General features: G+C 35.4%; 1 protein-coding gene across 2 annotated transcripts; it reads right to left on the reverse strand.

The window, feature by feature from the left end:
- Nucleotides 1-1,333: 1,333 nt before the first annotated feature.
- Nucleotides 1,334-12,076, reverse strand: LOC104592298 (cyclin-A2-4-like). 2 transcript variants are annotated; one of them, XM_010251590.3, is made up of 12 exons: nucleotides 11,903-12,076; nucleotides 10,489-10,845; nucleotides 9,894-10,206; nucleotides 8,699-8,832; nucleotides 7,695-7,787; nucleotides 5,942-6,075; nucleotides 4,459-4,534; nucleotides 2,579-2,655; nucleotides 2,446-2,479; nucleotides 2,190-2,339; nucleotides 1,963-2,097; nucleotides 1,334-1,775 (listed from the first exon to the last, which is right to left on the reverse strand). In XM_010251590.3, the coding sequence occupies exons 2-12, from the start codon at nucleotides 10,783-10,785 to the stop codon at nucleotides 1,722-1,724; spliced, it is 1,497 nt and encodes a 498-aa protein (XP_010249892.1). In that variant the 5' UTR covers nucleotides 10,786-10,845; nucleotides 11,903-12,076; the 3' UTR covers nucleotides 1,334-1,721. The 2 variants fall into 2 exon arrangements, with proteins under 2 accessions (XP_010249892.1, XP_010249891.1); XM_010251589.3 differs by having other exon boundaries at nucleotides 11,898-12,036.
- Between the last annotated feature and the right edge of the window lie 943 nt (nucleotides 12,077-13,019).

The following is a 13,019-nucleotide window of genomic DNA, read 5'->3' on the forward strand; positions in this document are numbered from 1 at the left end:
TGGAGCCTCTTCTTATAGCATTGATGTTATTGGCAGGTGTTTTAGGTTTCCAATGCTATCTCTCATGCATGCTGTAGTCTGTAGATGATAATCTAGACCAAAAACAAGGTCTTTTCGACTGAGTTTTACTTCTGAAAATAGATCTTGAAAAGTGGCACTGGCAGCTATATGATATCAGAGCAGCATTCCACAGGAGGAAAATAAGTGTATTAACTTCCTGATTTCGTCTGAAGACATGCTCCAGATGTGTTTTGTTGTATCAGAGCAGCATTCCACAGGAGGAAAATAAGTGTATTAAGTTTTGTATTTGCTAAATTTATTTACTAAAATGTATTTGCTAGATTTATTTTCAAATGACCAGTCCGAACTCTGAATCAGACCACACATGACTTGATTGACCATTTTTTCTTTGCAGAGAAACGTATTTTTTACAAACCTTTGGTTCCCATCTTGCCAAATTAGTGTCATTTCAGTACTGCAACACAACCCGAGAAACAAACAACAAATGGGTTGTTGTGATTGCAAATTTGTAACAGAGACTTGGGATCAACTGCCACCTGCACCAGGGTGGTTAGGGGGACAAAAAAGAAGAAAAGATTCTACATTTCCCTTTTGTGTTGTCTATGCTTTTGTTCCTTCACTTGTTTTTATTTCCAGTGTGTAGGTACCAACAATAGGATGACATCTCCAATTTGGTCCACCACCAAACTAAATATGCACAGTTACCCCCACCCCAAACCCCAAAAAGGGAAATTTCATCGGATTACTTCTGCTTTTGATAAAAAATATGGAATTTCTACTTTTATTTTGCTCATCAACATCAAGTAGATCAGGGCCATGTCAAAGTCAAGTTGCTTTAGCCTTCCATAGTTTCACAATTGCAGCAAGGAATCATATTTTACCTGCAAAGTAAGCATTTATGGGATAGTGGGTAAACATGCTTCTATGTCCAAGACTTGGTACCAACTTCCTTCAACTACTAAAACAGATGATTTAAGTAACCCAGTTTCATCTTACCATACTCAGCTCTAAATCTTATCTCAGAACTATTTCCTTAGAAACAGCATCCATGCTCTCACAAACCTAACTTAGCAGACTTATTCATCAGGATCCATGTTCATGAGAGTTTGACAAAAGTTTGAGTTATGGTTGCCAACCTGACACAACCCTCCTTTAACCAGGATTTGGACCAGCAGGGTAGTAAGACAAGCTCAAATAGAAGAAAGAACAAAGTTCCAGAACAAAGTTATTTGAAATAATTTATCTCTTTATCAGTTATTTGAAATAACTTTCTCAAGTGACAACAAAGAACAAAGTTCCAGAACAGGAACAGTACAAAGAAAGGTTATTTTTTAGATTTAAATGACTTTGGGATACAATATTAAACGCCAATTAGTTACATTGGCTGTTACAACCAACAAATTAATTTCAGCCACTGTCAAGTCACTTTACATGGGCTAGAAAAGTTTGAAATAAATTAGCCCTTGGGCATTCGAATTTCAAACTTACAGCCTTGAACATCCCTTGCTCCCCAAAATTCCAGGTTACAATGACAAGCTACAACAATGATGTGATAAACAGGAAAAAGAAATTAAACATTAGATACCAGGTAGGTACAGATCCTCAATGGAGAAATGCCAACATCCAGAAGGGACTTCTGTCTGATCACCATAGGTTAACAGTCTGGAGAAGTGAGGAATCAGCTCTGCTATCTTTAATCTTTAGAAGAGACTTTCAAGTATTTTTGGAGAAGACATAGACGCCACACATTTAAACTGCCAACATAGTAATAACCATATTATGAAAACAAACTAGTTTTTTATAATTTAGATAAACTGGTGAAATGCTAATTGTAGGAGCCAGTTCTAGACAAAGTTTTGCAGTAATACTTCCTAGTATGAACTTAAAATGGCTATGCATTAGGGATATGCCAACAAGAACAAACAGTGGTCAAATTGTGACCTTTTGTTGCCTGTACTTTTCACGTATAGCATGCAGGGGGCAACCTTTGGTATTGACTTGCAAATCTTGAAGTGCTAGAACTGTAATTTTCATATCTGATGCCTTGTAGGTGGTATAGTACTCTAGAGTTGCGTTCTGCAGGAATTATAAATAAAGTTAAGGCACTACATATGTAGAATAAAAACAGTGGAACAGAGAATCTGGAAGAGAATAGAAAGGATGCAGACCCATGGGTGACATTTCTGACCCAATGTCCATCTGGCAAGGAATACAGCAGATGCTGCAATGAGGGAAGGAAGGAACTTCAAGAATGCATACTCAACCAGAGTTAGCTCTGCTAGATAATTGGCTAAGAACTCCAATTCAAGGCTAGGGACCTGTAAATAGTACATGAACTTTCAAAACTATCCTCTATCTGAACAGAAACCAGAATGTGAAATTGCTTTCCCCAACCTTAGGGGTCCAATGAAAATGAGATATTACCTTGTAAGAAGCTTGTGCTGCTCGAAGGAATCTCCTGTTATTCAAGAAGTTGAGAAAAAGAATGTTTTAGAAAGTTCAATTGATATGTATCACCAAAGCTGCCATAAAAAATTATAAATATTGTTGAGCTCACCTCAAAAATGTTTTTATGGTAGGTGTTGATAATTGAAAGCCCAAGTAGTTCAAGACTTGACTCTCCATTTTCAGGACCTGTTAGTCTACTTCAGTCAGAAACCATAATGCTAAACAAGGGAGCACAGTATTCTGGTAAAACCAAAAAGTTCCAACAAATACAGTGTGGTTTTCTTTTCCTTTAAATGTTATATGTTATATGTAGACAAAGCCTCAAGCTTTTTAACCGAGCCAATAATATAACTACGTTCATAACAATCACTAACGTGTGCAATGCATGGGAAAATAGGGATTGTACATCTTATATTGATAATTTGTACTAATTACAATAGTGATATCACATTGTGATCACTTGATTATATAATTAGCTTGTTCTATAACTTTATTATAAAGCCATGTCATCGTAATTTTAATATGTAAAATGATTACATGTTATCATCTAAACATCGTTCTTGCTATGACATTTTCTTTTTGACCAACCTTGCTTACACTGGCCCTTTTTATCCCTTGTATATGCAACCAGGGACATAGAAGGGAATTACTCCCCACATCATTTCCCACTGGCTCTGGCCCCTAAATGCAGCATTTGATAGTTATATGGCAAGAAGCATCAAGAAATACCAACAGATGTTTATACCAAAAATAGATGATTATCTAGTTATCTCAACTACATGAATCTTGTTCCGCCATTCTGCACCATTCAGTGCCATATCCATTGTTAACTTTATCTAGTTGCTCTTATATTTTAAAAAGAAGTACGACAGCATAATTTTGATGGTAAAATACATCAGAAGCAATATTAAAATCAGCTAATAATGTTGCTAAATATTAATAAAATAATATTACTAGTAGTAAAAATGTATGTGCATTATTAATAATAAATGAATTTTATGTTTCTTTTTTCATGCATTCATGGGTTTCCTGTTTCCACAGGTTTCTAGGCAGTTACTGTCAACTGTTTTATATCATTTGGTTTGTTCAAAAACTCCAGGCTACTTGTACATCATACTAAGTTAAAGTGTTCCTTGGTTTTCCTTGCAAAAGTCTTCTCCTTCAGCCATTCCAATAATAAACAAGCAGTTATTGACAGTTGACACCTTCAAAACATCAAAGAAAAGATAAAGGTTAAATGGTTAATCAGGGTATACTGGTAAGTATATTCTCAAAATAGTATATAAATTCCAAATTATTAAAAGAAACTAATCCAATATGGCTAGGGATTATAATACAGCAACAGGTTTTGTAAAATATCTTATAGTCAATTTTCCTTATGTCTAATATGCTTGAATACAACTGTGAAAATTTTGAACTACATAAGTCAAGAAAGAAGTGTTTTAGCAATAAAAAAGCTGCCAGAAGGAGAAGATAGTGATAATCGTTCTCTATTTTTCTTAACGTGCTAAGACATATCCCGTCCTTGACCCCATATGCTGATAATTTAAAGGTATGACATTGTCAAACATTTCAAACACAAAATTGGAAAACAATTTCAACATTCAACTCTAGGAGACATCATATTTCACAGCATAATGGTGCTCAATAAAAATCAATCATCAGTTTCTCAATGTCATAACAGATAAAATATATCCTACCCATTCTTGATCTCATATGCCAGTAACTCAAAAGAAGAGGATGAAGGCATTAACATCCAATCAAGGATTACGAATTCTCACATGAGATATAACAAGAACTCAGTAATACTTTGAGCCTTGATGGATAGCAGTTGTTAAAGGTACATAGTAGAGAAGTCTTGGTTCAAGTGAATGAGATAGAGCATTATTATTTTTCCCCTTCTATAGTATACATTGCTATAATTTATTCTGTTGGTGAATTCTTAACAGTGTAGAACAAGACAAGTTTAAAGGGAAGCAACAAAATTACCTCTCCTCTTGTGTAGGTATTGTCTGTGATGAAGCAGAATTCTTCAACACGAGGAGCACATATTTCTTCATACTTCCTTCAAGTCATAAATAGAAAAGAAGCAAGTTGAAAATTCCATCAGCAACACAGTATACATTTTGTCTAGTTTTTCATCACAATAATGATCATATGTTTTCCTTAATGTTTCAACTAACTATTCATTCTTTAACTATAAAGGTTAGAATATGCCTAACAGACATTTATCATCCCCAAGTTAAAAATCACTACAATGATATCTGTAACTAATATGATGGAAAAGCAAACTTAGTCACACTTCCCCAACAAAAAAAAAAGGCTTGCATCAATTCTAAAACAGACAAATCCAAATACAGAGGTAATCACGCAAAACATGGCTATGTTCTGTTTGGCCTCCCATTGTATTGAACATGGATTTTTGTTCCCCAAAACCAAGATGAGATAGATTTGTTTTTCCTCACATCTAAGAAGTGGAAGAAAAACAATTGCTTTTTTTCTTTAGTATGTACTTCATGCTATGTTTTCCTTAATGTTTCAACTAACTATTCATTCTTTAACTATAAAGGTTAGAATATGCCTAACAGACATTTATCATCCCCAAGTTAAAAATCACTACAATGATATCTGTAACTAATATGATGGAAAAGCAAACTTAGTCACACTTCCCCAACAAAAAAAAAGCCTTGCATCAATTCTAAAACAGACAAATCCAAATACAGAGGTAATCACGCAAAACATGGCTATGTTCTGTTTGGCCTCCCATTGGATTGAACATGGATTTTTGTTCCCCAAAACCAAGATGAGATAGATTTGTTTTTCCTCACATCTAAGAAGTGAAAGAAAAACAATTGCTTTTTTTCTTTAGTATGTACTTCATGCTCCCTTTCTACTTTATTCTTTGATGAGTTCAAGGTGAAGATCATAATTCACAATTAAGATCACCCTTAAAATAGATTTGAGAAAACACACTATCACCAAAGGCTTACAAAGCTATTATTTGAAGACTATTCAATGGAAAAAAACCCTTAGGACGGCAAGGCTGTCTTTGAACTGGCAAACATAAAGTCCAATCCCCCCACATTTGCAAGTTCCAAAGTTTCATGCAGTACTGCAGTAGTGTCCTTCTGGAGACAAATAGTGGAATCTAGAAACCAGCAGATTTCTCCTGGTTAAGGGAGGGCTGTTTGTACAAAGTGTCCTATTCAATGGAAAAACCTTAGGACGACCAGGCTGTCTTTCAACTGGCAAACATTTCTAAGGTCAATCCCCCATATCTGCAAGTTCCAAAGTTTCATGCAGCAGTTTCTTCTTGAGACAAACAGTAGAATCCAGAAACAGCAGATTTCCCCTGGTTAAGGGAGGGGTGTTTGCTTTATCCTCCAATTCATTTCCACCCTAATCCAACTGAGCCACATGGGAAAAAAGAAAGAACAATGCAACAAATTCCACTATGAAGGTGGGTACTTACGAGGCTATTAGCATGCAGGTGATGCCAAGCAGTTGCAGTCTTTGTCTTTCAATGAAGTTTTGAGAAAGAAACCGATCAATGAGATACACAGTAAGATAAAGTGTATCTGGAACCAGTTTATATTCCTCAGAAACCTGAAACATATGCATTCATGATTAGTGATAAACACTTTCACCATCAATTTTCTATCTGGAGAACCCAAATTGATGCTTTAACCTCTTAATTTGACCATAATACTGCATTATACAGTGCATATCACTCAGGTGCTTTCAAGATTTAAGAGTGGGATTTCTCATTTCTGGGACTGGTCCTCGCAAATTTTTTAAGAAAAATATAAAGGAAATGCAGTGTCAGATTGTCATCATGTCAATGATCAATAAAGTGAAAAGAGGAAGTTAGACCATGACAATATGGTATCAACACGTTACCCTATTGTCAAGGTTGGTGATTCTTGCAAATTTATAAGCATCTGAAGTTGATCCTCAGGTTTTGAGAGTAGAAAATATTGCTCAAGCTTTTTAAGTCTTTTGGTATTGATAGAAGAGAATATGTTGAAGTGTTGGAGAGACCAGATGGGGTTGAAAATGGTATGTTTCTCTCAAAAAAAAAAATGTTTGCATCCAAGAACAGGGCATTCATGAGGAAAGTTAGATTGTAGAGATGAAAAGGAAAAACAGGGTGGGAGTTAAGAGTTATTATAGATGATTCAGAAGAGAAGGAGGAGGAGGAAGAGGTGCACTTAGAGGAGATAAGAAAAGTGAATAAAAACATAGAGTTGTGTAAGGTAATAATACATTATATTAAATATAGCATAAAGCCCAACCCCAGCACAAGCTAATATTTCAGGCCTGAAGTGCAGGCTGGACCGGGCCTCATCCTAGATTAAGCTCCTTATACTAAATGCTAAGCCCAGACCATGATAAACCCCACCAAAGGAGTCTGGAGTTAGGTCTGGATTTAGTATAGTCTTAATCTGAGTAAAGGTGTGTTGAGATGAATAATATAGTCTTAATCTATGAGATTTGGGAAGGGATGGGCATTGGTAAAATGAAGAAAGGTGGGGAGAGGAGGAAGGCACAATCAATATTTGAAGACTGTTTGAAGCAGAGTTGATTGGATGAGGATTATAGGGGTGGTTTTTTTGTTATGTATGTGAAGGAATTTTTATTTGTATGGGGAGTTGTTATTTGTGCTTGTGGCCTGGTTTGCCAAATAGTAGGATGGGGCCATAGTTGTTTGGTTCCCTTTCTTTGGTGATTTCCTATTTGACTCTTTACCTCTCTTTTTAATGAATTCTTTTTTACTTTACTAAAAAAAATACTGCATTAAATGGATTTTTTTTTTCAAAATCAGTACCCTGCATTTCGTTACTCTTCTATAGCCAGATTAGAAACACTACAGAAGAACAAAAGTTTTTCCAAAATTAAATCACTTCAGAAAATTCCTTTTTGTTAGTTTTATTTAAATTTTACAGATGTTCATAAGAAATACTACAAGTTAGAAGTATATTTCCAGAGTTAATCCATTGAATGATGAATTTGCAATTCTAGCACAATATTTTCCACCCTGCAGACTTGCAGCAGCCTTTCCCATGATACAAAATATCGGAATGTTGAATGCACAGACAGATTGCCATTTCATTTTATGTTGGATCACAAGGCCTAACAGAATTTTACTTGCTCATGTTTTCACATTATAGTATATTTATGTCAACATATGTGGATGTAGATACATTAAAAGAAACGATACAAACCTCCACAAGCCAATCAACCAAAATTCCTCGCATACTTTGGGTGATATCTCGCTGTAGTGTTTCCATAAAATCAGAACAAGGTCTTCGGATGAGCTGAGCACAAGAGAAGCTTTACCATTAGCACCAAGTGTGTTATTGATGCAAAAATGAAAAGAAACAACATAAAGTAAAAATATATGCAAATTCTTTGCAGAAGTAAATAAAGAGTAGAAGGCACAGAAGATTTGACCTTAAAACCAATAACTTGAATTTATTATTGCAAGAAGCATAAACCCTGGCTTTCAAGTCTTAAGTTAGAAAGGGAAACTTCTAAGTAGCAGATAGCATATAGATCCTGGACAACTAAAAATAGGCCATTTTGCAAGTTTTGAATCACAAGGTGTCCTGTGAAATTTTGATCAGAAAAGCACTGTAATATACTTTAGTTCAAGCATGAATGCCCAGTTCTTCATTTTTAAGTTCTTGAGTTGAAAATATCAAGGTGCTGACCACCCTCTTTGAACCATATTTTTTAATTTTCTTTTTCAATATGAAGAACAACTTTGAAAAGCATGTGGTATTGTGGTTTTTTCATAAGAAGGTCATTACCCAATGCTGGTCCTTTCCATCCAGAGTCTTGGGCAGATAAGAATATGGACATAACCACCAGCATTTTTAGTTTGAACTGTCTGGCTCGAACCCATATATCCTGTGCATGATACCCGATGATTTCCATCACATAGAGCAATGGCCCATATATTTTGGTCTTTTGCCTTGTCATGGTTTAAAAAGATAAGGAAAAACAAAACTTGAAAACTGTTGGTGCAAATAATTTTTAAAATAAAACCCAACGCAATTTTAACAGAAGTCTCCCATTAAAATTTTCAAAAGGGTCATATGTATACTATTCATGGAGTTTTAAACTGCAGTATGCCATGCATTAAAAGGTGGATAAGTGCATACATCTAATGACATAAAAAATAAATAGTACCACAAATTGTATTGAGAACACAATAAACACTAACCTCCGCAACACGTAAATTACTATAGATGTCAGGGGCATAGAGGCTGCACATTTGAGGATCTTTGAAGTCACAATCAATATTTGTAATGTCTTGACCGCTCAAAGTTCCTAAGCCCACACAAAGCTTATCCACATCTGCAATAACCAATTGAAACAATATCACATTTGGTACTCTTTTCTACATTATAACGACTGGGAAAGAAGAGAAAGAAGCATTAACTGAAATGCTAAAATGCCTCTTCCTCCACAATGACACTATCCCCTTTCCTCTTAAAACATTGTCCTAGTTCAGCCAAATTCAGCAAAATATGGCCCACTTGTAAGAATTGCTGCAGAAGTCTAATTTTTTTGAGAAAAGGTAAAGTATAATTGTATTGATGTAAAAGGTTCTTCAAGGGTGTTGCCCGCAGATACCAAAATGTAAAATAATGATAACAATAAATGGGAAATTTATTTACAGCACTATTCACAAGCATGAGTTTGCCACCACTGGATAGAAAAACCTTCTTCCAACCTACTTGTTTGATGTTTCTTTCAAAACCCTTCAATCTTGGGATCTCATGACTCCTTAGACTTGTATTTTGCAGCAAATGGTTTGTACGTATTTCCCTGTCTCTAGAATTTGTATTTACTTCATATTATTTTCCCATTTAGTGTATAGGTCATATAACTTTCCTCTTGATGGTAGAAATGTTTTCTTAAATTAAGTCCCCACTCCCCTGTAGAGCTAAGTCTCATAGTATGAAACATAGAAAAGAAATGAGAATACTAAGGTGCTTCTGCATGCTAACAACAAGCATGACAAAAATCTAAAGACTCTCAAGTTGTGTATCATTTAAAGATAGCTATCATTTTCAATAACATTATTGTCAAAACAAAATCTTTTTTTTTTCTTTTTCCCCCTTTTTCTTTCAAGCAACATATACACACACAGAGAACACACAGTCACACAGGTAGGATGAATGTTTGTCCTGCCATTATTTCAACTCTGTTGTTGTTTCTTATATTAGCAGTAGCTTAAACCAATAAATCAGTACGTCATAAAATAACCTAATGAGTCTGTCAGAGTTTTACCACTGGGACCTAAAGTTAAAAAGTTACACTTAGACTTTTGCAGTAGATCATACAATAAATTCATATAAGGCTCTGTTTAAACTTTGAAGGACTTGGGAGTAAAAATGAATTAGAAAGCAAACCTTTGTTTGAAGGACTTAGGAGATGAGAAGGTTTTCCAAAGACCTGGTCTCCAAGCTTATAATTGTCTACACCTCTTTCTGTTGTGTCATTCTCCATCTTAGGTTGCATTGGCACTTTTTCTTCCAAATCTTCTGTAGCTGTTACTTTTTGTGGTTCAAGAGTCACTGTTTTCTCTATCATTTCAGCCGTCCTTTTATTAACATCTTCTTGTACCTCAGAATTTTTTGCAGCACCAGCACAGCCCACCTTCAAATCCTTCTTTGCAGGACCTCTTTTGCCCTGCCTGGAATTCTTATTGTGTAGACCAGAAGACTTAACAAGAGCCAAATTCAAATTTTTAGACAAAGAAAGGGAAGGTTCTATAATGAATGCAAGATCCCCAATACCAAAAACAGAAGAATCTTCAAAATTAATAACTGAGTAATGAATTGTCAAAACCATCCAATAATCTAAAATATCTGTTTATGCTTATGCAATTAGAAAACATTCCGAGATTGAATTTTTCAAGTTCTGTGCAGCCACTGTACAATGGAATTGATAGATAAAATAAGGATCAAGGCATGTAGAACAAACTACAAAGGATGGTTCCCTGACCTTAAGTTTAGATGCATTGATGCAGTTCCTATATGAATTTTCACAACAGATATTAGTTACATCCTTAAGCACTGCCCTCCTTTTATGCTGAAGACATGCAGTGACTGGAGCAATAGAGTTGTTCTCATCCAAGGCTCCCCTTTTTGAATTTGACCGTAGAATCCGCTTCTGATCCTGTTTAATAGACAGATTCGAAGGAAGCATCCCACTGGATGCATGAATTGCTGCAGCTCGAGATCGTGTTATACGACCAGTAGGCTCATGAGAAGCAGCAAAAGCCATGTTTTCTTTCTTCATATTTACAGAACTTGTCAAAGAGCAAAACTGTTTTTAAACTGAAATTAAGTTCATTGGAACCTGCAATTTGTACAGAGGCATTAGATGGGGCCTAAAGATATGGAATTCAAAATCAGAGAGCCAACAAAGCCCATGAAAACAAACACCAGAAACCCTCCCTTAGTCTACAATCTCAAACTCTTAAAAGACATTTTCATGAAAAAAACAATTTCCCACTAACATAGAAACCAACAAAAGGTTGTCCTAAAATATGTACAAGATGGAAAGTGACCAACAGCAGCAGAGAAATTCTGATTGTTGTTGTGAAGGACATTAATCATCGGAGATCAAGAAGACCAGGACAACCCCATAAATCAATTGGGATAGCATAATGTTTGCAGAAACAAACCCTAAGGAAAATATTAATATTTATGAAAACAATCATGTCAATATGACTCCAATAAAATGAGTAATATCATTAAGACAAAGGTATAAGAATGTCAAATTACAAGTATAGATGATTCATTGAACAACAATATTCAATGACATGTAGAAATCAATCAAATAGGACTTGATCTTCAAAAATTAAAATTTCATAATTAACTTAGTAACAAAACCGAAAAGAAAAATAAAAGAAAACCACAAGATCAAACAAATTTAAATAAAAAAAAAATAGTAACTTAGTCCAGCAACTTGAGAAAATAGTCCTATCCCATCAAAACAAACAGGCAAAACAAAAATCAACCAGGCAAGAAGGCATACATCAAAATAAAATAGATGCGTCTTTTCAAGCATAAAGCCCAAATTTTGTCGCATACAATCAAAACTAGACCTAGATCGTACAACAAAAACATGCTGAACTAATCCATAGAATGTCAAGAAAATTACAGAAGCAGAAAGGATGAAAACAGGCAAACTAAAGCCAGCATTTCAAGACAAATTTATACAGTGTTGATAACAAATACACATTCTTCGTAGATCATTGCTCTAAATCTACAACATTCTCCAAACCACAACAAATCCACACCCCCTAATTGATCAGAAACCAAGAAAGAAACCAATTCCACAGTTCAAAGAAAGATAAAAAGAAAGAACAAAAAATAAAACAGCAAAAAAAATCCACGAAAGCTAACCTTACTCTGCTATCCAAGCTCCAAGACCTTCAATGGTGGTCCGGAGAACAGAGTAGGGTTTCTGAGTGGACGAACATTCAAGGGCGGTAGAGGAGAGAGCTAGAAAGAGAGAGAGTGGAGTGAGCTTGCGAAGAGAAACAACAGAGACGAACCATCCTTAAAATAAGCGGAGCGTGAGCGGGACGGCATACAGTTCAAACTTCCAAAATAAAATTGAAAAAAAAAATGAAAATAAGAATAGTGCATCAATTTACAGAAACGGCCCTGACATTTGATCCAATTGACTAAGACAGATGATAACATTTTGGAGACGAAAATAGCCATCATGTTTTCACTTAAATACCGATTGTTTTACGGATATGTCATATGTGAAGCGTTGGCGGAGGGTATTTTAGCCATTTGAGTACGAGTTTTAAAGCGAATTTAAGTAAACGCCCAGCGGCGTTGGTTATCAGGTGAAATTACGAGGGTAGCCTCATTTTGAAATTTTCAAACTTGCCCAGATTTGAAGGGATCGGAGGATTTTGAAATGATTTTGGGCATGGGAATTACATCGCACGTGATCTAACAACTTTATTGCCGGGAATTTCCGTCTTAATCAATAAAATAAGTTCTTTTTTTTTCATTTCCTTGGTTTTTAATTGGCAAAAAAAAAAAGAAAATCTGCGAGTGGAAGTGTGGGCCCATCATACTTCAGCGGGACCCGTGAGGGAGCTTCTCTTTGATCAATCAAATTTTGATGCAATCGGATGGTCGTGAAAATTTGGTCCATTATCTTCGTAGGTATTCAAAAAATAAATCTATTTTTGAGTTGTACTTATTTACTTAATAATATTAATACGCGGTGTCACATGTAGATAAGATCCTCTCATTTTGAAAATGGAGAAATTGAGAGGGTCCAATTCAGAGCTCAGGCCCATGGTTGGTATGGAGTCAGAGATCCTCCTACGTGGTCGGATCCATCTGCTGGTTGGGTCCTTGAATCTTGAATCTTGAAAGGAGCCCATCGAGGTTAGCCCAAAACAAAAAGCCCGTTCTTGCTTCCAAGTCCGGTGAGTGGAAAATTACATGATTACCCACATGTTATTTTTCATGATTTTAACGCCAAATTGTTATGCAGTC

The sequence above is a fragment of the Nelumbo nucifera genome, chromosome 8 (assembly GCF_055504915.1).
Source record: "Nelumbo nucifera cultivar China Antique chromosome 8, China Antique-T2T, whole genome shotgun sequence".
NCBI classification, from domain to species: domain Eukaryota; kingdom Viridiplantae; phylum Streptophyta; class Magnoliopsida; order Proteales; family Nelumbonaceae; genus Nelumbo; species Nelumbo nucifera.

Bases quoted from the DNA above. Each gene is read 5' to 3' on its own strand.
- LOC104592298 (XM_010251590.3), bottom strand. From the start codon at position 10,785: ATGAAGAAAGAAAACATGGCTTTTGCTGCTTCTCATGAGCCTACTGGT. The intron at 4,535-5,941 runs GTAAGTACCCAC...TATGACTTGAAG, and splicing joins ACCTGCATGCTAATAGCCTC to GAAGTATGAAGAAATATGTG. The intron at 2,340-2,445 runs GTAATATCTCAT...TACTATTTACAG, and splicing joins CAGCACAAGCTTCTTACAAG to GTCCCTAGCCTTGAATTGGA.